This window comes from Phaethon aethereus (assembly GCF_964289735.1).
Source record: "Phaethon aethereus genome assembly, chromosome: 7".
In the NCBI taxonomy this organism is placed as follows: Eukaryota; Metazoa; Chordata; class Aves; order Phaethontiformes; family Phaethontidae; genus Phaethon; species Phaethon aethereus.
In genome coordinates, this window is record NC_138583.1 from 1,809,943 (window position 1) to 1,836,294 (window position 26,352).

Below are 26,352 nucleotides of genomic sequence, written 5' to 3' on the forward strand. Positions count from 1 at the left end.
TGTGATATAAAAAGCTAAGCATATTACCAATTGCGGTACAGTACACTATTATTTTTTTCTTGTCTCTACAGTGAGCATTTTTTTTTTTTTTGGTACCGTTAATAGGTCTTGGGGTATTTTTGTCTTCTCGTGCACTGTATTCCAAATGATCCTCATCCTGGGAGGATTTCCTAGGGCAGGCTGGAGCAGTTGCACGCTCTTCACAAGAGCTACTTCTCAGTGTTTCTCACTGATAATGGAAAGAATCTACATACTAAAGGAAAATCCTCGAGATAATCTAGTTGAAATGTTGATTCGTCTTCCAGCACTCGGGAGTCAATGGGGTTTAAAAGACAGCACTCACTGCAAGAGTGCCCAACCCTGGACAGCTCCATCCCTTCGGTGGGGAGGAACAAATGGGTTTAAGCTCTCATTTTTTCGGGGCTCCAGAAAGAACCGAAATAAGGAGGGACGTCCAACGTCACTAGAAAATAGGGCTGGAGCACTCCCCAAATACTGCCAATTCCTGCTCCTCGGTCTGAGAGAGGCTGCTCTGACACAGCAGTTCCAGCCTCAGCCCTAGGGCGATGAGTGATTTTAGAAATATCGGATCACCCCTTCCTCTGTCTCAGGGACTGGCGTGAATTTTGGGTGCCTGGTGGAATAGCAGGTAGCATCCCACGGATGAGACGTGGCGACTCTCAGGGGTGGACTGCAACTTGACTTGGCTATAGCATGCTTTTTGCAAGGGTTCAGCTCATGTACGTGCTGCTTTCCTGTATTTTTAGTCTTTTCTTCTTCACGCTGTAAAGGCGTTGCTGTGAATACGCACGTGGGGAACGCATTCGGCTTCGCAAGCGGCCGTGCGTCTGCGGCACGTAGAGTCCCGTAGGTCACACACCTTCCCAAATCTGCACAACGCCACGACCAGCAGAGAAATACATTGCCCAAGCCAAGCGATACCACGGGCTGATCTGCTCCCGTAGATATTTTGGGAAAAGGGTAAAGAGCGGATTTGAGTGGATCAGCAAGGGGGAAAAAAGTACTTCCAGGAGGAGGAAAATGTTTATGTATGTACTCGGTGACGCATCTCCAGCCTCTCTGTCCGTGCGGTCCTGGCAAGGTGACATTTGCCTGCCAGGAATCCCACTTGCTACCTCAGCTTTGACTGGCGAGCCCAGGGAGATGTTTGCAGAATAGAGAGCTTTCAAATGTGTTTTTAGCTCGGAAGATGGCAGCTGAGCGGGTGCACTTGGCGATGGACAATCCTGGAAAGGTTTAGAAGCAAAAGCTATTAAAACCTAGGAGCTGTGTGGAGAAGAAGCACATCAGAGCCTGTGCGAAGAGAAGAAACATCCCATCAGCAAGCCCCAGCGCGCAGCGTTTCGGGGCAGAGAGGACGCTGCCTCCAGATGCTCTTTCATTTGCTTCCTGCTTATTTGACATCCAGGCACAGTATCGCAGTGGCCAGATCAGAAGGTGGCCTTGGGATGGCCGTAGCCAAAGGCTCCCGTAACAAACTGCCAGCAGCTTCACCCCGACCTCCCGAAACCAAGGCAGTTGGTGCATTCCTGCCATTCTTCTCCCTAAAGCCGTTTCTTTCCGTTCGCCGGATCAAGAAGAGAAAGCAGCTGCTCTGAGACTCTGAGATCTTTTTTATTGGAAACTTTCAGTTGAAAGGAATGGGATCAGAGGATTTATTTTTTATCGGAGTGGGGTGGTACCCTGGATCCCTGAAATTACACACCAGCGGGAACCAGGAAAGCCTGGAGTATGAGCTGCAGGGAAGAGATCTGCACTTGCCCGACGGTTTCTTTGGGTGGGCAGTGAATAGCCGAAAATAGGCAACCGCTGGCTGCCTTCCCATGGCAGAACTCGGCTGTCAGGTTGGGAAGCCCCTTGGGCTGCTTTGGCCTCATCCTTAAATCAGGGAAGACCGGCCTTGGACTTGACAGCTGCTGGTTATAGTCCCAAATCTGAAACTGAGCCATAAAAATCTCTCTTTAGACCTCATAGGTCTCATGAAAAAAAATCTGCTTCCCACCTGTAAACAAATATTTTCTTTAGATATACTCAGATAAATTCCTTGCCAGTTTTATTTCCCATAATTTCTCACGAATTTCTCCGGACCCTTTCTGCTCTCGGTACTGTTGTCTCAGTCCCAGGCTGTCTGCCTCTAATAGAAACCAAGTAATGTGACTTTACCCCTTGTCATCGAGAAATTATGCACAAGTTTCCCCCCAGGGATGTTAGTCTTTTGAAGCCTGGTGGGCTTCAGTTGACTGTATCGCCGTCTCCCTCGTCCAGAAGTTGGTATCACTTCTGTAGGGAGGAAAACAACAAAACTTTAAGCATGTTGGCTGAATGCTCTTAAAATATTTTACTTATCATTGATTTCTAGTTTGTAGGCAGCAGGAGTGCTTCTATTTAACGCCGGTCGTCTTTAAAATGGAAATGTTCAGAAGATATTTGGTACTTTTGTTCCTAGCAAGTTATGCAAGATTGTAATGGAGGGAATATACGGTAAAAAATGCTGTCTGAACTTAAAGCGCTTTGGCAACCCGTGAAAACAACCAGGGGACTTTGCTTTTGTGCCTGGCACGTATGTATCAGGGGGACTGAAAACTAGAAGCCTTTTTACATAACCCAATTTTTATCTTTTTTTTCACGTGCGCCTGGGAAAATGCAGGAGGTATCAAATACATTGAAGAACCTGCGAAGCCTCATGCTTACGAACAGAGGCCAGGCCCTTTCGAACAACAGCGTTGAGCAGGGCGCCGTCGTAATTCTCGTCTGTTCTTTTGGGTCTTTTTAATTATTTTATAAAGACCACTCGCAGGCTGAAAGCTGGAACTTTGGACTCAGCCATGTGCCAGTACGTAACAGTGGAAAGAAAAAAACCTGCAAAACCAACCAAAAAAGCTGAATCCGGTGAGCACGGTCTCTCTCGGGACGTCTCCGATTTCCATCTAGTGCCCAAATGGGAGGTCTAGACACACTGCTAACAGCAGGAACAAACAGGCAGGTACCACCCACCTCCAAAAAGCGTGTCCATGGCTGCATCCTCCCCCTCTCCTCCCCAAAACAAGCTCCCAGAGGGGGAACCCAAGCAGCTGCTTCTGCTGCCCTGAAAACATCTGAGCACCAGACGGTGCCGCTGCCCCCGGAGCTCTTGCCGGGGTGCCTGCGTTTAGCTGGGCTGTGGGGATTTTTACCCCCCGATTCCCCCAGACCGCGCAATCTTATCGGGGAAACCCCCAAACCAGCTATTTTCTTGCCCACCGCTCCTTCTTTCTGCCCTTGGAGGGCCAAGCCCGGGAGCTGCGTTGTCACGGCGTACATCGCTGTCCCTCCCGCGCCTGGCAAACGCAGGCAAGACAAAAGGCAACGGAGCCATTTGGCACCGCGGGCTCAGCCGCTGTGGCTCATTTATTTCATTTTCTTATTTTTTTGCTGCAGACCCACGGAGCGTAGGTAGAACTGGTGCGTAGCGGTTTGGCGGCACGCAGGAAATCCTGGGGCGCGAGGCGCCGCGCTCGCGCGCTGGGAGAAATCCTGTCGGGTTTGCTTCGGCAGAAACTAGCTCACGCGTTCGTGTGGGTGTTGGGGCTACACAGAAAAGTCTGTTTCCCATGTTTTGAGTTAGGTGGGTTTTTTTAGTGCTCTAAGCCCCACACGGCCTGCCCCCAGGCTCTTCCAGCGCAGATGTACTTGACCGATAGTCACATTAAAATCTGGGTTTTTGGAGCCCAAAGCTCGCCGAGACGGAGCAGGAGCCATGCTGGGCACTGGCTTGCGCTGTCTCTCAGAGAAGACGACAAAAATTGGCTGTTAAGGGGGGAAAAAAAAAAAGAAAGTAAATGGGAAGGCAAGTTGCGTAGGGAAAAAGTAGCACCCTCGCTTGGAGCAGAGAAGGGGAAGGAAGAGGGGCAGGGGACACCCCCAAGGCGGGACGGAGAGGGCAGCCGCCTCCCGGGCCCGGCCGCCTCCCGCAGCGGGGCGCGGGGCGCTCCCGCAGCCCCCTCCCCGCACACCCCGCCGGGCCGCCCCGCGGGGCCGTGGGCGGCGCGGGGGGCCGGGGAGGAGGGAGCGGGGAGGGCATGTGCGTCCTCGCCGGCGCCCCTGCCTGCCTCCCCGCCGCCTTCCCTCCTCCTCCTCCTCCTTCTCCTTCTCCTCCTCCTCCGCGCGTGTCTGTGTCTCTGCGTGTGTGTGTGTCTCCCGCTCCCTCTCCAGCCCCAGCCTGACGCAGGCGGACCGAAATCGCCCCTAACCGCCCGGCCCCGTTGCCGGCGGAGCGGCTCCGGCTGCGGCGGGGGTCCCGGCGGGCAGCGGGGCCGCGCCGCGCCGGGCCGGGCCGGAGGGGGCGGCGGAGGCGAAGTTGGCCCAAGTGCGGGGCGGCGGCGGGCGGCCCGGGGAGGGGAGGGGGGGTAAAAGTTGCCGGGAGAGGCGAGGGGCGAGCGAGGCGGCAGGACCATGGGCACTTTGCGGGATTTACAGTACGCGCTGCAGGAGAAGATCGAGGAGCTGCGGCAGCGGGATGCGCTCATCGACGAGCTGGAGCTGGAGTTGGACCAGAAGGACGAACTGATCCAGAAGCTGCAGAACGAGCTGGACAAGTACCGCTCCGTGATCCGGCCCGCCACGCAGCAGGCGCAGCAGCAGAGCGCCGGCACCTTGCAGGGGGAGCAGAGGACCAAGCGGCAGGCGATTTCGGCCGAGCCCACCGCCTTCGACATCCAGGACCTCAGCCACGTCACCCTCCCCTTCTACCCCAAGAGCCCGCAGTAAGCAGGGGGCTCGCCCCGGGCACCCACCGCCGCCGCGCTCAGCCCCCTTCGCCCCCGGGGGAGGGAGCGGGGCGGGGGGCGCGGAGCGGAGTTGCGAGCTCCGGGCTGGGGGCTAGAGGAGGGTGTGAGTGTGTGACAGGAGTGAGCCCGCGGGCGGGGGGATGTGTGTGTGTGTGGCGGCCGCGCTCCCGGACCCGGCCGCCCCCCACCCCCATCGCGCCGTGGGGGGGTTCTGCTGCTGGCGGGGTGAACCGGAGCGCATCGCGGTCCCGGGGACACACAGACACAGACACAGACACACACACACACACACACACACAGGGCGGGGACGACTTTTAGCGCCGCGGGAGGGGACGGGAGAAAGCCGGGGGGTGTCTCCCCTCGTGGCGGGGAGCGGGGTCCTGCAGGGAGCGATTCACAGCGGGGCGGGCAGGGAAACTTGGGAGCCCGGCGGGGTGCGGTGCCCGGGTCTCCGGCAGCCTTCTGCCACGCTGCCTGGCCTGCCTGGCTCGGTGGGTGCTGGGGGACTGGGGGGGAAGGCAGTGGCAGGGGCTCGTTGCGGTGCCCTGGTCCGGTGCGGGGGGCGGCGGGAAGGGGACGTGGAGGGGAACCTCGGCCCCCAGCTCCCAGCGCCGCCGGGAGATGCCCTGCCCGGCTCTCACGCTCGCCGCAGACATTATGGCCATTTAACGGAGAAAACGGAGACCTCGCAGGAGCGGGGTCACTTCCCCCCCGCTCAGGGTCTGTTCCTAGCCAGTGAATCGTAATGCATTTGGTTCAGCACTCCTTGGGGCGGGGGGGGAGGAAAGAAAAAGCGATTATCCGCTGCTGAAGCGCCCGGCTCCGTCTGGAAGCACAGCGGCGGGGGACGGCCCGGGGCTGCGTGCCCTGGCCCGCGGCGGCCCGGCCGGGCCCCTCGGCTCCACCGCGGCAAATCCGCCTGCGCTTCGCGGCCGGCGTCTTCCTCGCTGCCAAGTTAAAGGGGAGCGCTGGGCTCGTGGAGGATCGTCCGAGCCATCCTGGCAGTAGGGGTTTCGGGTGGGCTGTGGGAGGCAGGTCAGCTCCCCCCCAGCCGCTTGTTAGGGCACAGAGCGGACGGGGCCCTCGGCCTCTCGACGCTGTGTCGCTCCAGCGAGGCCCCACGCGGGACTCCCAGCAGCCCCACGCGTGTGCTGGTTTACCCCCGGGCCGAGGCGACGGCGGGGCGGGTGGCGCAGCTGCGAGGGACGATGCCCGGGTGCTGCCCGTTGCCCTGGCTGGGGACGGCAGAGCAGGACTCGCCCGCCCGCCGCCGAGACTCGCTGGTCTCCCCCGGTGGGTTACGGGATGGGGCTGGGGCCGGGCGGTGTCGCTGGCCCGGCCCTGCCCGCGCAACCTCGGCCCTTCCCGCCGCCATGGCGGGGCCCCGCCGTCTCCTGGCAACCGCCCGCCCAGGGAGGGGCGGCCGCCGTGGGCCGGCCCCGCCGCCGCCGCCGCCGCCGCCTCGGGACCCTCGGCCCGCCATGGGCCGCGCCCGGCCGCCGTGTGGCGGGGCGGCGGCTGCCGGCTCCCCTGCCTGCCCGCTCCCTCCACCCCCCGTTCCCGCCGCCGTTCCGCCACAGATATTTTTCCCTTTTAAGGCGAACGGCCGCGGCGCCGGATTCAGAAGGGCGGCAGGGGGGGAAACCGTGGTGGACCAAAAAAAAGCAAAACCCACCAAACGCCCCCAAAGTGGAGGCTGGGCTCTGTCCGGGCGGGGGGGGAGGCGGCTCCCCCGTGAGCAGGCGGCGGGCTGGTGAGTGTCCAAGGTGGGGTAAGGCGGCCCAGCGGCATTAATTTCCTCAGTTGAACCGTAGGACGGCGTATCGCATCCGGAAATGTCTATTTTTCTGTCAGGGCTGTGTGCGCGTTCGCCCCTCGTGAAGTGCGAATCGAGGGCCCCCAGAGCTCGGGGAAGCGCTTCAGGTTTCGGCAGAGCAAGCCTGGAGCCTCTGCCGTGTTCGATGAAGTACGCGGGAAGCCTGACAAAAGCCTCGAATTAACGTTTTCCAGCTTGAATTTTAATTGCTGATGGTGCCGTAGTCTCACGTGGGGCGTAACATGTGCTACCTGCCTGAGGGAGGGCTTCATATTGGCCTTCCGTGGTCAATAATACTATTTACAATATTTAAGCCAACTTGCAGCTTCAGACCTTGATCACTGAGGTGTAAAAGATACTTGCTCGCAGCTTTGGGAGGGCACGTTGTTTTCGGAAGTGTTGGCTGTTTTGTTTGAGCGGCCACGTTACGGTGACGAGAATCCCTCGTGCCCAAGGACAGACACCTACTGAGGCGACATGACATCTTCTGGTGATAGATGGTCGTCTTGGGCGCTTGCCTAAATCCGTAACTGCACTGATGAGCACTTTCAATTTGAGCATCCCAATGGAAAGGAAGGTACGGCTACCTAAATAAAGGAAAACGTGAGCCGTGTATTTTGCTTACCTGTAGTTCTCATGATTAAAGTACAACGCAGATGACCTGCTGTGTTAGCGGTGGATCTGCCTGGGAGACTGAGCGAGGAAGCGCAACTGGTTGAGTTTATTTGGGATCGTTAATACCTACATTTTTATTTTTTTTAGGCTTTTCTATGTGCAGTTGCAAACATGGCTTACACAGTGTTCGTATGTGGTTGAGGGGAGGTCCTTGTCTTGATTAAACAAATGTGACACAGTCTTGATGGCATTTTGATGTTCGAGATAACTGTTTGTGGTGGTACTGGAGGTTAATGTGGAGAGGGCCTGGAAGCAGAACAAGAACTACCAAAATACGCAGAGAAGGGTTGACTTTTTTGCCCCGATTATGCCGAACCTCAGTGACCCTTGAGGTAACGGCATCCAACCTTTGGTTTTGACAAGCCACCAAAGCACCAGCCTGTTTTCCAGCATTCTACAGAAGTAGGAGCACCAAGAGGACATGCAGGAATTCTTCAGTTTTTTGGTACCCTGGGGGTTTTTTTGCACAGTTGAGTGGTGCTGGGTCTGTCCTCCTGAACTGGTAGGATCAGTAGTAGTAGCAAGTCCATTAGAAACGAAGAGGAGTGATGATGAGGACCATGGTAGACTTCTGATACCTGCAGTGAAGTGTCTGTGGAAGCTGCTGTGATTCCACGTAGAAGATTCTGGGTTATGAAATGGTTAAAGTCTGTACGGCTTTTAAGCGTGAAAGTGAATTTAATTGCCTCATAGAGAAAAAATACCATTAAACTTCCTGCAGGATCTTACCTTGCACGCAAACCCTGCCATTTAAGATGCATATAGTTTAGAAAAATACCTGTTTCAGAGTGTTAAGAGTTTTAGTTGCTGCCGCAGTGTTTGGCTTATTTTGCCTCTCAACTTTTTTTTAATTTTAAATGTGAAACGGGACTTTGTGGGTTCACATGAGGAGTTTATAGCTAAAATCCATAGAGGGACACATCCTGCCATTTTCTTCCAAGTTATGAGGCCAGCGAGAGAAGTTAGCCATTAGCATCTTTACCAGTCTTCGCATTCAAGTAACTAGAAGCCAGTTGTCTAAAATAAGTGGCTTTTTCTTTCTCCCCCTGAAGGAAATAACTTGCAAGAAGTGACTGGAGTAAGTGGGCACAGGCTGTGGTGAAAACTGGCTGGTTTTCCATTGTAGAAAAATGCCGTGACATATCCTTATCTCCTCTTCATCTTCTAAAATTGCTGCTCTGTTTGTTTTTCCACACCTTTGACCTCTCGCAGGATATATACTGGCTGCTAACAGCCTGTCAGCATGACAAGAATACTTCGAGACCGAGTTTGTTCCAACTGTTATTCCAATTAAGATCTTACAGAGCTGCAGACTAAAGAATAGCTTTTTTAACTTAAGAAGCTGTAACTCTCATCTCTTCACCATGGGAAAATACCCAGGACTTTAATTTCAGAAGGCTGTTTCGTTTGGAGATTGGCAACAGCTGTATGCTTTTTTGGAAGACTCTGCAATCAGCATATTTTGTTTTCCAGAAGGGGGGAAAAAAAAAGTAGAAGCAGGATGTAAATCAAAGCGGAGAGCTCGTGAGCGTGAAGAAATGCATAGGGCCCGATCTTGTCTTGTCGGAGGTGGTGTATGCCCTGTTAACTGACATAACGGCAAAATGCTGTGTCATTTATAGAAAATGTTGAGTCAGATGAAAAATGACTTGGGTTCCTGAGTTAACAGACTTAGAAATGCTTTGAATGTAAAGTTGGGGAATCTGCCAAAAATCCCAGAGATGCGTTTTTGTGGGGAGGAGCAGCCTGTGAGTTGTATTTAAGAGTTCTGGTTAAAAAAAACCCAAAAAATTTAGTTGCACAGCCTTAGGAAAAGTACAACATACATACAAGAGATTTAACAAAATCCCTTCAATGGCCCAGTTGGTTCTTTGAAGGAGAATGTGCACATCTTCTGTGGACTAGAGGCGTATTTTTAAGTGATCGTAATAGTAATAAAACCCCCAGAAATATCTGAAAAGCACTTCATATTTAGCGTGTTTGCATAAAATTATCTGCTGATATTTATAAATGGTATGTATGCTGCAGTCCCCAGGAGCTGTTCATTAATTAAAACTCTCAAACTGTGCCTCTAAAAAAACCAAAACAACCAAAAACCCAACTTCTTTTCGTAAACCCCATGCTTTCCTCTTTCTAAAATAATTTGGAGGATGGTTACAACATAATTTAACCACTAGAAACTGATGGTTGAGGTGGTTGAGGGACCTGTGATCAGGAACTGGGACACCCTCCTGCAATGAGGTCCTGAAATGTGGGACAGGAGCTGTGAAATCAGACAAGGGATGGGGGCCTCTTTAGTCCCATTTTACTTTCTGGTTTTGGCGTCACGCTGCCGAAAACATCGTAACAAAAGCGGTCAGCAGCGATGGGTGTAGTGGTGCAACCTTTTTTTTTTTTTTTTGTATCGATACATAATTCAGCATGATGTGTCCAGCGACCAATTGAAATGCATTTATCATTTGTTTGAGAGTAATTAACTGTTGTGTTTGCTTTTACGTGCTACGTGATATAACATTGAATCCATCTGAATGTAGTTTAACATTGTTCTGAGAAAGGAATTCATGTGCCTGGAAAGATCTGCTAATTCTTGATGAAATGCTGACATCGATTAATGTCAGTGGGGTTTTTTTGGTATGTAGAATTTAGGTGGTTAGGACTTTACGGATATGTGTCGAGTGGTGATGGGGCAGCGTCTCTCCGCTGGTAGGTCTGTGAGAAAGGATGATGTGCCCACCAATATGAAATGAGGCCAAGAGCATTGCCTTGGGGAATGATCTCCCTTAGGCTCCCGCTTTTCACACATCTTGTCGACTGTCAAGGGGACAGATTGACACTTCTCCTGCTGTTCTAGCAGCGTGGTGCCACTCAAGTCCTATCGCTGTTTTTGTGTTTGGCTTCAGCTGGCTGATTTGCATGGACAAGCTCTTGGATGCATGTCCAAAGACGGGCAACGAAGCTGGCGAAGGGTCTGGAGCACAAGTCTTGTGAGGAGCGGCTGAGGGAACTGGGGCTGTTTGGCCTGGAGAAGAGGAGGCTGAGGGGAGACCTTGTTGCTCTACAACTACCTGAAAGAAAGATGTAGCAAGGTGGGGGTCGATCTCTTCTCCCAAATAACAAGCAATGTTATAAGGACGAGAGGAAATGGCCTGAAGTTGTGCCAGAGCAGGTTTAGACTGGGTATTGGGAAAAATTTCTTCACCGAAAGAGTTGTCAGGCATTGGAACAGGCTGCCCGGGGAAGTGGAGTCACCATCACTGGAGGTATTTAAAAGCTGTGTAGATGTGGTGCTTAGGGACATGGTTTAGTGGAGGACTTGGCAGTGCTGGGTTAGCAGTTGATGGACTTGATCTTAAAGGTCTTTTCCAACCTCAACGATTCTGTGATTCTGTTCTATGATTCCATGCTGGGAAGGACAGCCCGCTCCTGCAGCAAGTGCTGCTCAATCTGGAAACGTGGGACTTGTTGCCTACGCAGCAGCCCGGTCCTAAACTTATCTCTACGGCTGGCCAAGGCAGCTTGGCAGACGTGCCTCGTGAGCTGTCTCCTCTCTTGACTCCCCAAACACCCAACTTGCTCCGCTTCTGTTGGCGCAGCAGGGCTGGGAGCAGAGCCTCCTCACGCTTCGCAGGGATGAGTTTTTATTGTGAAGGATGATATGCTTCCTGACAGAAGTTTTAACATGCAGCATGTCAAGGGTAGCGGCGAATGCAAGACAGTCAAATGTTATTTTACTCTGTTTTGACAGGTCTGGCTTGGTGGCGGCGGTGGTGGTGGATGGGGCTTTCCTCTACGCAAGAGGCACACGTGTGACTCACGCCTTGGTGTCTGTGCCGCTTAATGCGTTGTGAAGTGGCAAGCGTGCGATTGCTGGTAGTTTGGCTCTTTGTATAATTCAGCCTTCTGAGGCTTTGGTTACTGGTGGTGGTAAGGAATAGCTATATGGTGTTTAGTTGTTATGCAGAGGACAAAGATTTTCCTCCATTGGCAAGTAGTGTTCTGGGTCATCTCAGAAATAGTCAGGTCATGTTTTTGCTGAATGTAAACCCTAATGACCAGAGGTGTTTTATACAAAGGAAGGTAAAAAACAATTCACTGGACAAAGCTATTAAAGCCACATACTTGTTTTGTCATTTTCTGTCTGATTCTTGCTTTGAGGAGTGACGGCAAGGCTAAACGTCGCTGCGGTTTCAATTATTTTTAATTCTGCTTACTAGCAATAAGCAACATGTACTTCTGTGAATTTCTGCTGCTTTCTGATATTAATTTTAGCAGTGTAGTGTAAGTATGCTACCTTTTAAAGCAAAGCAGTTCTGTTCAGAAACTGTATTGAGATCTCTATGCTGGTTATATGCAAAACAAAAGTATTCAACAAGTACAGTAGTTTTAAGCAAGCTAATAGCACTTAAATGAAGGCGGTCATTAACATAGAAACTATTTTTTAAATTGTAATGCATCTCTATAAATTAATTTTCTACAGAATAACTTTTTTTTTCTTATCTGTATTACTGGGTGAATGCTAGTAGGTGGATAGTTTTAAAGTGCATCAACAGAAGATGAGGTCCCAGACCATGGGCATGAATGCCTTTTCTCCAGACTCGCTGTGAACATAGCAGCCTATGTTCCTAAACACAGTAAGCATCTTACATGTCTGAAATGAATCAACCCCCCTTGCCCCACAGATCAGTGCACTGATATTGAGCAAAAATGTACGTAGTAGCAGAACATTTAGACTAGCCAGCTGCTTGCAGTGACCTGCGTTGCAGACTTGCTGGGAAGGTGAGTGGACTCTCCATGCCTTCACTAAACGCTGTCTCACTGAGCACCATATGCAAAATATGAGTCAAGGGGAGAAAACTGCTCCTTTGGAGAGTTAAAAAGGACACAGTGACTTGATATGTACCTGTTTCTTTGGTTATGCTGCTTGGGATAGATAACTGTGGGACGCTAAGGTTTCAGAGGTCATTGAAGATGGACCTTATCTTAAGGTAAGAGGTCCTGGAAAGCTGTGTTTTGAACTGGAGATGGTGGGAGTTTAAATGCCACTTACTGTCATAAATCATAATCCTTACTGCCTGTGCTGCTGGTATTGCTTCTCTTTTGGCTCTTCATGGTAGCAAAATACTTGCATTTGTAAGCAGGCTAAAGGCTAAATACATGTATACATCTTTTTCATCTGCTGTTTTGCCATTTCTAGGGGGTATGAGCAGGCAGAGAAGTCCCTGACATTCATGTTTTGTGTAGCTTGTCTTTGCTTTGAAGGGCTGATAGAACAGGAAAAAACAAAAGTATTTGCTACACTGGAGCCTCAGTAAACTCAAATTATTTGAGTAAACTCAAATAATTCCTTTCTCCTTCTCTCAACATCTCCCGAAAGTGGTTTGGTTGCAAATCTGCACGTCGCTTGGATGTGTACTGTGTATACTGACACCCTCAACGTCTGAAATTGTATTCAGGCCTTAGAGGAGCCGCGGTAAAGCACCTACCTGGAAGGGTTTGTGTCTCGGAGATAGCTACCGCGTACTTGTGAAACAGCGAGCACAGGACTTGCATTTTGCAATGTTCATGCAGTCACTGGTTTCCTTGGAAACTACTGCCTGAGCACGGAGAGCCAAACTTGAGTGCTGGTGCCTGGTTTCAAAGTAGAAAATGGGCTCCCAGACTTAAAATTGCAATGTGGAGTTGAGATATTTGGACTGTGCGCGGTGCTTGTTTGTTAGGAGCAATCCCGGAGTAGGATATCACTGAAAAAACGCCCCTTGTCGTGCTGCAACACTTTTTCTGCCTGGAGCTCTGTTTCTTTTTCCAAAATTCCCTTTTTTGATTCGGTTTGTGAGCATATTTATTGGAGGTGTTTCCTGTTAAACGCACCGTGTCAGGAAAGCTGTGGACCCGCTCTGCGATGTAGACTTGAAGTTAATTCGAAAACTACCCAGCCAGGCCAGCTCATTTTGTTCCCTTGTTTAATATTCTGTGAGGTGGTGATGGTGGTGGGTGATCTGAAAAAGTAGGAGAAATCATAACGTAGCTGTCTGGGTTGACGGAAAATTAAACTGGAGTCTTGTAAACACACACATACTTTGTTAAATGTGATATCCTAGGTTCAAGAGAAATACACATAGACAATTCTGTATGGGCACACATGTACTTATCCACGCGTATTGGAGTACTGCATTTACATAAATATACTACAAGGTGGACTTTCTATTAGGATAGAAAACAGTTAAGCCTTAATATTGGTGGTGTATATGGATTTTTTTCCAGTATCAGTCAGGCTCTGGGAATGTCAAAATGCTGTTGGCTTTTTGAGTATCACTCAGATTTGGGAGCAAAAGAGTAAATAACTAGCGACATGGATGTGATGAAAACCTAAAGCCATTGCTCCCTGCCCCCAGTGTAAGTGGATCCCTGGGATCTGGCAGTGCTTGTCACTATTTAAACTGCCTATTTGATGTCAGTTGTGTGCAGAGATCCACCGGGTGAGGGGAGTTCATTAGTGCTCCTGTGGTCCACAGGCTAAGCCAGGAAAAGAACTTTCTTGGTGGGTAAGTTTCTGAGGAATAGAAGAAATCAATGGCCGTTAGGCAACAGCACATCAAGGCAATAGCCAAGCACTTAACGGAGGTGGAGGTAAAGCCAATGTGATGCAAATAAAGGCGTTCAGCTGTATGTTTATGCTTGCTGGAAACAATAGGGATTCTTATGCTTTTGAAAATTCTGGCTCTTGGAAACCTAAGAAAGTCCTTTAGGTAAGATGGAAGATCAGGCATCCTCCTTTCTGAGTTGGAAATACCTACGCGGTGGAGTTGGCGTCCACCTCTTTGCCTGGACGTTTCAGTATTGCTTAAATGGGTGAAAGTCTCTAAAGGGTTACACGTGAGGTTTAAACGTAGCTAGACTTGGCCACGTAGAGGAGACATACATCTTTTGGCAACAACTGTGTATTGTCATTTGATATCATTTGATGCACATACTTAATGCACAAAGTAGAGAGAAGATTTTGACACCCGATAAATGACGCGCGGGCTTCGGCAGGGTTGTTCGACGTCGAGGCCACATCCGCGATACCAGCCGCTCACTTCTGCTGTCTCTGGCTCCGGAGGCTGCAGGGAGGCGCGGAGCGGGTGGCAGCGAGGACTCGGTGCAGAGGCTGGAAGAGGCAAGCGAGGCACTGGGGTTTCTTTCTCTCCCTGCTTTAAAAAGTGAGGGAGGAAAAACTCGAGCGTTCAAGCGTTGTGAAGGAGAGGGCGGTGGAAGGGAAAGGGGTTCAGACTTCTTTCCAGTTTTCTGCAGTGACCCGCGGCCGGATAGGGACCTGCGGGGTGGGATTGCGCAACGCGGGGGTGTTGCGACTGGCGGTTGCTGTGGGCTGAATTCATTGCGCCCGCTCCCTCCGCCTGCGCTGCCAGGCTGCCCGGGGCCCCGCGCGTCTCCTCCGCCCCGCGGCGGCACGTGCGCTGGCAGCGCGTGCCCGGGGCCCTCTGCCCTCGCACCGCCGTCCTCCGCTCGCGTGGCAGGGCAGACTGCTCGTCCCAGGGCCTCGCCATCCTCCTCTCCCTTCTCTTCTCGGCCCCCAATTACTTCCCTGGGTCTCTTGTTCCTGCCCAACGTTTTCCTCTCTTCCTATGGGTGTTTTCCCTTCTCTTCCCTCTCGACCCCAAAGCTCTTCCGCCGACAAAGCTGTCCCCGTCTGATAGGGTCCAGAGTTTACTCCCTAAAAAACCTGCCTTGTTTCCATCTATCGGGAGGCAGAGAGCTTCCAGTGGCTGTAGCACAGAATGCCGCGGGAGCCTTGATTTTCCTGACAATCCATCTTTTCTCGCGTGCCGGTTTGTATGAAATCAGTCGACTTGTGACTGATCAGATGTGATGTCCCGTGGGCCCCCTGCGATGGGCAAACAGCCATTCTGTCGCGTCGGCTGCCTGCACCTTGCTCGGCTCAGCCGAAAGACAGGTAATACGCATCCCCTGCCCTAAAGAGCCGGCACCGAAAAGGACACAAACCAAGAGCGCGTCTGGTGTCGGGGCACTTAGTGGTAATGGCTTTGAGTTGTATCGACAAAACGTCACGGCGCACACGGTGCGATGGCGGAATGTCATCCCGCAGCGACTCGACGCGTCTGTGTGCGCTGCTTGATGAAGTGCAGCTCCAGCTCCAGGAGGCTGTGTTTTGGCGTTTAGCGTTGCTTGTTCTTGTTGCAGTGCTGCCTATGGTCCAAATAACAGCAACGTCTCGCTGCCGGGGAGCGTACAGTCAAAAAAGTGGGCTAAATCCTGGTTAGAAATGGCCGGGGGGGTGGGGGGTTGTATACCTTCATGCATAACTTCTGTCTGGGTGCTCAAATGGTGCTGATTTATGCAAACTTGCTAGATACTTAAAAACTAGTTGAATTGGAGTGTGTGTATGTGTATATTTATAAAGTATATATATCAAAACGGTTTTTTTCCTTACGCATCCTTGCACATTTAAATCCTGTTAACACAGCAATTGCACGAGGGGGAGAACACATCTCCTGCTCATCAGATACTTGATTGCTTTCTGTTCTCCCGGCAGAAGCCTAGCTCTGCGAGGCACACGAGAGAAACGAAGCGTGGAGAGGCGATAGCTTTTCCCTGTTAGCAGTATACCCAAACGCAGACGTACTCGGATGCCACGATGCTGAGTATGTTGGGAGAGCTTAAGTGAGGCAGGTTTTACTTGACGTTACGTCACCTTGGTTCAGGGCATTGCTGAAAGGAAGACACAGCCTCCGCCTCGGCACTTAAGTTAGACTTGTTGCCGCAGGAAAGTAATTGAGGTTTCGCGACGCTTCTGCTCGGAGAAGGGACACAGGTGGTGCAACTCTCTTATTTTCCTGCTTCTTAACTGACTCTGACAGGGTATCTCGGAGCCGCAGCTTGCCTTGGCAAGAAGAGCTCGTGTGGCCTTTTTTTGGCAGCGGCGCGGTGATGTGCTGCGGGGTGGGTGTTGTATTGCGGCCCAGCAGTCTTTCATTAGGAGAGTCCCAAGGGAACGCTAACTATCTGTCTCCTTTGCTAGATTTATTAATGTGCCTGCAGGAGGGCACGCGCTGTCAAGGAGCGTTTTCTGCAGGCACGGCAAGCCTGAATGCCGGAGCACGTTAGCCAGTAGTTGCGGACGCAGGTATGTTACGTGTGCCGCCACTGTTCGTTAGGGATTCGGCGCTGGGGAAGATGGCATTTGGCTCTGTACGGAGGCGGACCTGACCTCAGCTCCTGTCGTGCAGAAGGCAGCTGCTCTGCCTTCTGCTTTGCAAGTGTTGTTATTTTTTCATCACCCACCGTGGCAGGTACTTCAGGAGCATGTGTTGTCCATGACTAGGAACAAATTATCACTTCCCTCTCAAATCCTCAACTTTTTTTTTTTCCTTTGGATTTTGGATGAGGATCAATGTTACCGTTACTTGGGTAGGCAAAGCAAGTCCAAAAGGGACATCATCAAGCAAATCTCAGGTTTTTGATATTGTGCTGTTACTCTTGCACAGACACAACAGGTGGGGTTTTTTTTTAATTTATTTTTTAATTTGAAACCCATAAAGAGCTCAAATAGGAAACCACACTAGCTTAATACGTAGAGTATCACTGAGGGTGTATAAATCCAGATTAAGGCATTATCCCGGTCTTTGCAGGTACAAATGGAAAAGCTTCCATAGAGAGTGAAGCTGCCCCGTCAGCATAGTGAGGACAAACGTGTGGGAGACTTGACTGAAATTGGGCAGAGCCAGGGCCGTGAGTCCACGCCACTCAAATTTCCCCTCCGGAGCACCATGTGAGAGGTGAGAGGGGCCATCACACCTAAATCACAAGTGTCTGCAGCCTGACATCAGATCACTCAGGTCAGCAAGAGGCAGGCAAGGCAGAACTGAAGGCTGCCAGGTCCTGCACACGGAGCCTGACCATCACCCACTGACGCCTCAGAACCATCGCTGGGAGACAAGCAGCGCTGCGCTTCCCTCTCTTACGCTGCTGTACAGGTTTTCTTCCTTCCACCAATATCATCCGATTGTTTTAAACCTTCCTTGTGCTCTGCACATTTTCAGAAGACCACAAAGTCTGGATTTTTATCTCTTTGTGGTGGTGGTCCTGAGATTGCACAGACACAGCCGTTCAGTGCCTTGATGCCATTTTCTCTGGCTCGCTCTGTAGGCTCAAGTGCACTTTCCTGCAGTACATACATTGAGAATAAAAGACAGCTACCTCAGCAAATTAGCGTGAAAGCATTGGAGAAAATTTGTAGAATATTGTGGGGTTTTTGAGTAAAAAGCTATCCTTCAGTTGCCTATGGCCTATGCTTTTAAAAAATAATCTGTTGTGCAGGGAATGATTCTGAAAAGTTAAATCAATTGTCTGTTTGTGCACTCATCTAAAGAGGTAAATCAGATGCTGCATTGACAGAGATCTGTCTGTATGATAAAACTTCAGCAGGCAAGGTTTCATTTAAGTGATTATGGAAAAAAAATAATTTTATGTAGCCCTAATCCTAATGTATGGTAATTTTAATCACAACAAAAATTTTCCTCCATGTGCTACAGGTGGTGTGCAGGTATGCAGTCCTCTTTAAAAAAAAGAAAAAAAAAAAAAAAAAAGGCAAAAATGCTCTGGAGGCTTATAATGCTTTTCAAATCTCAAAATGTCATTTTTGTTTACTATGCGAAAAGGCTTTTTTTAGAAGGAGCCTCCATTCTGACTGCAGTTGATTGAAACCTGTCTTTAACCGGCAGCTGTGTTGTGTTGAATGAAATAAGTAAATCACCCTGTGGCCGACCTGGAATATCAGCCGCCCCATGTGTCCTCTTTGATTATTAGAGGCTTGGTTCACAGCCAGGCATAGCTGAGCAGAGCTGCTTCATGTAAGGCCAAGGTTAAGAACTCATCCTTACTGCGGGTGCTTCAGCTGAAAACTTAATTTTTATACCCAAGACTCAGGTGAGTGGTCATGGTCACTTCACAGCAGAGATTTGTTCCGGGGAACAACAGCAAATTCCCCATCAGAGAATGTAATAAAATGGTGATGCTACAGCTGGTTCCTTACAGCCTCTAAATATAGACAAAATAGCATGTAGTAGAGAAAAAATGTTTGCTGAGTTCACTGGGCTATATTTAGGTGCCAAATAAACAGATTTCTGCTTTTGACCCTCCCCCTCACACCCTCAAAACTGCTTTTTATACTGTTTGCAAATGCCGTGGCTGTTCGTGGCTTCTGTTCTTTGCAAAAAGAGAAATTTGGAGTGGTAGGGAAAGGGCATCTGTCACAGCTGAAAATAAAAAAGGGCAAGCTCTTAGGCACATAGTCCCTGTGTCCAGACTCGTTCTCTCCCCTCGGCCCTTCGCTAGCGCTACGTCCATAAACTGATTTAGGTACAAGAACCAAAACCCTAACCCCACCCCAAGCTCTTCTCTGTGACCAAAGCCTTATTGATCCATGGAAGAAGTATGAGCTAAAAAATAAACATCTTCCCTTATACGATGCATTTTACATCACATTTTTATCTTGGAGCAGGTTCTTTTCCTGCCACTACTGTTGCTACTGATTGTATGGTTAGCCCTTTATTCATGTATGCAGAAATTTAATTTTTTTTCAAGGAAGCAAATAGCATAGTCGTCTTGCCAGAACAGATCAGGAGAAGGGAGTCTGCAGATCCGCAAAAGTCATCTTCTGCATTTGACAAGGAGGATTTCATCTGCCTGCGTAAAGTGCTTCTTGCAACCTCAAGGGTGGCCAGAGTGCAGTATGAAGTTAGTTTATTCCTTTATTTTTTCCTTTTCAGGCATACTTGTGCTGTTATATGTTTTTGCCTCCTAATCTGGACGAAGTTTGGCAGCTTGGGGCACCCAGTGTTGTACCTGAGAAGGAGAGGATTGTGGCCAGCACAAGCCTGGGTCTGCCCCATCACTCTGGGCTTTGATCTACCTGGCTTTCAATGCTGATTAACCAGCATTTGTAAAGTCTTAATTTTTATATCCCAGAGAATATGTTAACTGTAATTCCTTTGTAAGCATGAGCACTCGGTGATTAGAAATTAGGTTTCATTCCTAATTAAATAGCAAACTACAAGGCGTAGTCTTTAACAAAAATAGGACTCTTAAAATTCCAGTGTTCTCGTTTAAGGGGCATTGATTTTCACAGGCAGAGAACCTTTCACCAAGTTTGCACCTCAATAACAAAACTTAATACAGATATAGGCTAGTGACAGATTTATTTAAGGTTTTCTTTTTCTGTTAACCTGAGAGTAAATCACACAACAATCTTTAAAATTGGGTTTATGTCTATTAGAGATATGCGAAGAGTGTGAGGCGCTGAGAGTTTTGAATACTTAAAATTCAGGCTAGAAACTTTCTATACTTTTTTTTTCTAGTCTAAAAGCTACATGGAGCCCAGCTTGATTCTGGGAAAGTATAGCTGGTCACTTGGGATTTCTGCTGCTTAACTTCCACCTGGGTGTGCTAGGCGTATCTGTCCAAAAAAATGAAAATTAGAGCACCTGTAAGTAGTAATTCTGCCTGACACTTCTTTGTTCTCCGTGACCTTTCTTGCCTCTACAGACTTCTCTGAACTGCTTGGGGGAGAGACGTGACAACTGTAAAACTGAAACTCAGGGAGATACCTTCCTCAGCTGCATTTTTGATTGCACTCGTGTTCTTTGCTGTTGGCTCGATGGCACAGGACAGCTCTCAGCTTTCAGACGTTCACTGGACCTTAGAGGCTGTGGTAGGAGGGTATCAAAGATGAAATGTCATCAGGAATTCCATTTCCTAACCAGGTTCAGTTGAGGAGTTTCTTAAGTGTTGTGGTTTCAATGCAAGTCACAGCGTTTAACTGTAAATGCCGTAATTGGCATTGGTTTAGGTGGGATTTCTATGTTTGCTCCTTCATTTGCTGCTTTCCTCAGAGTCCTGGATGGGCTGCAAAAAGCTGTGCTAGCATCTCCATAGGTACTGTTAGCTGTGTCATTTAAGAGGTCTTACGCACCGGCCTCTCTGCATTTTACTGTGGCATAATCATCAATATGATCATAAAACCTGTTTAGTTTGAAGTTGTTGTTTACGGGATAAAGATTAAAAAAACATCTAGCTCGTTCTAACAAAACTAAGGAAGATTTGAGCACTGTCAGCTTCCTATGTTGTTGAGTCCTTGTCTGAGCTCCTCAATAGCTCATGTATCGATCATTGGGGCATCATCCCAGTACGGGAAGATGGCAGAGGTATGGCTGAAGGCAAAGATTTTGTCCAGGGGACCCAAGTTAAGCATGTTAAACCCTGTTTAACCCCCGTTCTCTCCTGCAACCCCCTTTGCTGTTCTTGGCAGCTTATTTCCTTGCCCACAAGATAATGCAAAGCTTTCTCTTTGCTTGACAGCCGAGCAGGATTTAAAGCTGTGGCTTCTCCAAACAACCTGTAAAAATGTTATAGAGTGTTTAAAAAATAATTGTTGTTGTAATTCAAATGAAGAACAAATAAACACTTGTATTCTGGTTCTCAGTGTACACAAAATTGCGTACATACCTTAACTCAGATTGGAGGGGGAGAGACATTATTCTGAGAATTCCTTTTTTTTTTCTCCCTGAAAGGGGCTGTCTAAATAAAATACTCTGTTTTAATCATATGGAGATGTTAGGGCTTCACAGACTGCATACAATTTACTTGACCTTTATAAATAGAAGAGCTTTGTATCTCTATTGCAAAAAAACCTCACCCTGAAAGTAGCATGTAAGTTTATTAACCACCATATTCAGGAATGGTTAGATTTTATTCCTTGAGCAGAAAGGCAGATTGTCCAGGTAGGATTTGGATAGAATAGCACCAGTATATACCATCTCTCTCGAATCTCCGCCAAAAAAATGCAGATACAGATACATAAAACTGGCAGAGGAAAACCGACTGTGGTATTCCTAAGGTCTCTTGCCTTGGCTTTGAGCAAGATGCTCCTCTGGGTGACAGTATGGGAGGAAAGAAATGCTGTGATTTGTTGAGCACCTTGTTCATGCCACTGGCCACTGAAATCATATGCTGTAGAGAAACAGAAAGAGGGAAGCCAAATCCTAATGTTACTTTTAGCATCCCTTTAGGAACATTACACCTCATATTTTAGAGAGCTTTTGTCCTAAGGGATCCCGGGGTTAAAGATGATTAAATGGTAATTTTATTATTGTAACAGAGGGGGAAAATTGACACAAGCGAGCAAAACTAAATAGTTACTGTAGCTGGAAGAGACGGATGCCTGTTCTCAGTGTTTCATAATGCAGAAACTCAGGAGTTTTAATTTCTAGAGTGAATCTGTCTCATAGGGACAGAGGTAAAATGAAAGTGCATTTCCAAAGATCTGTCTGTGTATCGTAGCTAGCTAAAGACCTTTTATTAGGTGGGGCAGAGGTATTTCATTCAAGACAGGTGAGTCTTGCGTGACCCGGTGGGTGACCTAGGCAGTGTGTGCATAAGGGTAAATAAACCAAAATCCGTTGAAAATAAAGGGTGTTTCAGGCTCGCTGTAAAGGCAGACGTGAAAGTGCAGGTCCCTAGGCGAAGAACGAAGCGCATAGAGGTCAGCTGCTCTTTCTTGGTATTGCCAGGGAGTTTTCTGTTCGCTCGGGCTGCTGTTGCTTTGCTAGCTGAGAGGAGGTGATAGGCTGAATTTAGATTTAAAAAAAAACAAACCTGCAAGTTCTGCTGTTTGCTCACTGACTTCAAAGGTTTGTATGCTTTTGTTCCATAAACTCACTGAAGGGAGGTGTTTTTTCGGGAGTTTCAGTGCCAGTTACTTTCATTGCTCTTCGGTTTGACACACGCTTGGGCTGATCTTTCTAATCATGTTCTGCTCGTGGATATGCGGTATGTTAGCACATATGCAGTGAGCTTGTATCTGCTTTTGACTTTGAAGCAATGAACTGTCTGAGCATCTTTAAAAGTCACTTAAATGCCTTTCAGGTAACACTCTTTAGGTCTGTCAGGGTTAAACTGGATCTGAAATTATTTCAGCTCACTCCAGTAGTTCCTGTTTCCTGCACCAAAATAACTCGGCTCCTTGGCACGCACATTTTCTTCATCTCTTGTTAGCTCTTTCTGTGTATTCCTTCGTGTAAATATTTCCTAAACGCAGCCTGCAGAGCGTGGAACAAACTCGAAATGTAGAAGAGTTGTAGTGATGCTTTTCAGAAAGAGAACAAAACTGCAGTCCTAGTCCTGCGAAATACTTGGGACAGAGGAAACAAACTGTTTCCCTAGAGAGCCACGTGTGCCTTATCGGAAGGACCACTGTTTCCGTCTTACTGTGATACACTGATTTACTGCTCTGCTTTTTTGTGTGTGGCTTTTTCCCCCCTTTACCACCAAGTCTGATGCAAGTAGCTCTGCTGCTTCCTTCTTCCTTTCCTATTCTTCCAGATTAAACCCCCAGGGTCCTTCTGGCTCCTTGCAGCCCCGTTTCCAAGCCGGCCATGTCTTCCTTCAGACCTTTGCCTCCTGGTCTGGGGCTCGGCTTTCTGCTCCTCTCCTGTTGTTTCTGCTTTGCTTTGGCTGCTATTTGCAGCAGGTCTCTGTGGGCTGCCCGGTGGAAGTGGGGAAATTGTAAGGGGCAGGAACTTGGAGGGGGAGCAGGAGGGGAGAAACTATTTCGGAAGGTGCAGAAGTGGAGGAGCCTGAGGGAGGATCTAAGGGGTGGAAGGAAAGAGAAAAGGAAGCGATGGTGCGATGCAGTAGGAATTTCAAGTAAGGTATTTGGATGAAAAAAGGAAGATGATTCAGAGTGGTTGTAATGGGAGCAAGCATTTCTGAGTTTGAAGATGGTGTGGGAAGGTGATGAGGTGTAAGGGTGGTGGGAAATTGGAGGGTAAGTACAGAGTATTAATGCAAGGAAAAGAAAATAATCATAAAAGTTCATTAAGCATGTAAGCAAACTTATTTTTCTGCTCGTATGATGCAGATAAAGCTAACTTAATTCTGTGCCCTCTTCTGGCTTGTCTTCTCTGTCACAGTTCTCAGCCTCGAGACCTGTTTCTTCTCTCCGGTGCCTCCGTTTAGAGCCTTCCTATGAATAAAAGGTTTTCTATCAAGGACCTGGGCAGCAGACTGGCACCACTTTTTTATTGTAAATTATGGGGAGCTGGGGCATTGATAACTGCCCATAGCTATAGCAGATGTTGTTGCAGTAGGTGCTCTTAAACTGTCACACAGCAACCAGTTTGATCTGCCCATGTCACCCATTAAAAATATTTTGGGAGAAACTTTATATGACTGAGTTCTTGTTAGCACTCTTGCAGCAATGGAGTATGGGATAGTGATGGCCAAGTGGTATCTTGCATTTCACCTGATGCAACAAATCCTAGATCCAGGGCATCATTTGAAATGTTGGGTTGATTTTCCAGCCCCTACCACGTGAGGTTGTATAAGGTGACCATCCCAGAGGCTTGAGGATAGATACAATCCTTCCTAAAGCTTTTGAAACTGTCTTGCACTCTCCTCAGTGGGATTTGAGTAATCTTGATCTTTTCTCTAATGTGTGATTCCTTGCTCTTTCAAATCCTCGTTGCTGTATGCATTCATGGATTTACCTACTGGCAAATCAGTATGTGCCTGTCTCCCTTCCCATTACGCTTGTATCATCCCATCCCATGTTCACCCACAGTCTTTGCAGTTGCCATGGTTGAAAGGAAATTCCCCCGTTCCCTGATGCGACAGCAACGAGCTGCAGGTATGTTTCACACATGCCGTCTCTGAGAGCGGAGCCTTGTTCGCTGTCTACAGAGCCTGTCCCATGGTGGCAAATATGTATGCTTCCCATCACTCATGTTGCAACAGAATGAATCTTGAGTATTCCAGTCTTATTAAAAGAATGGCTTGCTTGGCTTGCTGAAGGAGATAGAACAGCAATCCCCTTAATGCATGTTGCTGCCCATCCTCAAGAAACAAGCAGTGCTTTTGTTTCTCATTGAAACGGTCCTGTTTGTAAAGAGGAGAGCTTTCCCTTGGGAATACCTCAATGTCTCCCACACGGGGGTTATGGCTTGCAAGGCTGTCACGCCAGTAGGTTACAGCTGCTCATAGGGGCCGGTTGCCTTACTGAGTGACCTCCAAAACTTGCTCAGCAGGGTCATTAGCTGGTGAGCGTGCCGTTCCTTTGCTTTACCTGGGAAGGACACGCTTGTGTTGCTGCATACTTCTTTTACCTTCATATGTCCATTCCTGTTAGTGTTCCCTGAAGACAAGTGATGCTATGACATGTGAGGTTACTGGTATGCTGCTGGTGCAAAAATATCCTCCCATTTGCAAGAAAAGTGACATTTCCCCTTCAATATCCTTTCAGGCTGATATTCCAGGAAGCATTCAACTCCCCTGGAGGACAGTTATTTTGATCAAAGAAAGGCCCTTTCCTAAAGCCCTTAAAAGCTCTTAATCCTGTTCTTGCCTTCCACCTGAATTTCCTGCCCTTCTTCTGATGTCATATTTGTCACTATTATTCTTCAAAACAATTCTTTTAAGTTCTTTCTGACTTGCGTTTATATGTGGCTGGGTGGGGTGGAAGAGGTTGCAGGTATCCCTAGAGTTTGTCTCATATAGTTCATGGGAGTTAGGGAAATTTCTCTGAAACTCCAGCATATCTCCTCTTGCCTCCTGTAGATTGTTCTTTACTAGGTAGTCTGAGACTTAAGGAAGTTAAGTTAAGGAGACTTAAGTTGCCCTGAGGGTGCAACTTTCCAAGCTTGGGGTTGCGTTGGCTTTTCTGTGAGAAGTCTGCTTCTCTGGAGGTGGTTGCCTTGCGCTGCTTTCCTGCCTGCGTTGTAGCTGTGGCCATCAGACTTCAGTCCCACCCGCAGAGCCCCTCCGGGAGGACAACGCCAAAGTCTGTCTCCTTCTGCTTCACAGTGTCTGTACCTTTTTTTGGTTACAGCCAACTGCAGCATCACAAGTCTGGGATTCTCAGTAGACATCCTAAAACAAGATTAGCAAGAGCAGACCTTGCTAAACAAAATACAAAAAGGTATCTTATATGAGGCAGTCGCTGTCGGGAGGTTCTTCAAAGCTCAGCGGGATAGCGACAGTCAATGCTTATGCAGTGGAAATATGAATTAGAAGATAATATTTTGAGTGTGACGATCTCTTCCCTGATCTGACTTTGAAGGGAAAGAAACTGTCAGTGGTTGCGCCCTGCGACGAGCCCCAGCCCTCCCCGCTTTTCCACAGACATCTTATGAGCTTCCTGCTGCTGTTCTTTCTCTGTTTAAACATTATCAAGTTGTATCGTTGTTTAGAGTTCGTGTTGTCTGCCAAAAGGTGCTTGCCCAGCTGTAATCTGGTTTATTAGAAGACTGGACAGAGCCTGCATGATGGTGCTCCCACAACTCCGCTCGGGATTGCTGTATCCCGAAGTGACCCTGCTGTAGGTACCCTCGGCAGTGCTTGCCTGTAAATCCCCGCGGGCTGTTCCTCGCCTCTCAGCAGGGGAGGTATGCTATTTAGATAATCCCATACATCTTTCAAATATTGATGTCTCAAAGCATGGCTGCTAACGTCAGCCCTTTTACCGACTCGTAAAACAGGAAGAAATACTTCTCCCTAAAATCTCTAGGAATATTTATTGAAAGACTAAGGCTCCAAGTGCTTGTCTGCATTCTGCTGTCGTACACCCATGGCATTTAAGCTGGGGACTTCTCCAGGCAGCTGAAAAGCAAAAGAGCTGAAGCGACTTTCCTAGTGACAGTAACATCCATCAGAAGTGTTAGGTGAATTGGAGTAAGTGACATTAAATCTCTGTCACTTCTTTTTCCCCCCGTACATCACATTTTCCATGAAACCCCATGCTAAACCTGCTGGAAGCAGCTATATATTTGCACTGTCATGACAGTGTTCACTTTTGCTGTTCTTATGTCAAGGAAGAGCAAAATGCTTTTGCAGAGCACATTCATTTCTCTGGACAACAGTGCATTTAGAAAAGCTCGCGACGTGGTAGTAGCCTCTAATCCAAGAGATGAGAATGAGCTGTCTTTGCTCAGAGGATCTTTAATTGGGTTTCTGCATCTATTTAAATTAGGTTATCATCCGCTTGGCAGATTTCCTGCTTGTTCT

General features: G+C 48.6%; 1 protein-coding gene across 2 annotated transcripts in view; it reads left to right on the forward strand.

The window, feature by feature from the left end:
• Positions 1-26,352, forward strand: part of PRKG1 (protein kinase cGMP-dependent 1) — a gene marked incomplete at its 3' end in the record, with an annotated part of 511,845 nt that overhangs the window by 28,381 nt on the left and 457,112 nt on the right. Inside the window, exon 1 of one of the 2 annotated variants that reach the window (XM_082002383.1) lies at positions 3,761-4,763. The exons of the other annotated variant lie outside the window; for it this stretch is intronic. Within the exon in view, the coding sequence (XP_081858509.1) occupies positions 4,453-4,763 (311 nt within the window). The 5' untranslated portion in view covers positions 3,761-4,452. Of the gene's footprint in view, positions 1-3,760; positions 4,764-26,352 lie in introns of those variants that run through there. 2 annotated transcript variants of the gene reach the window in all.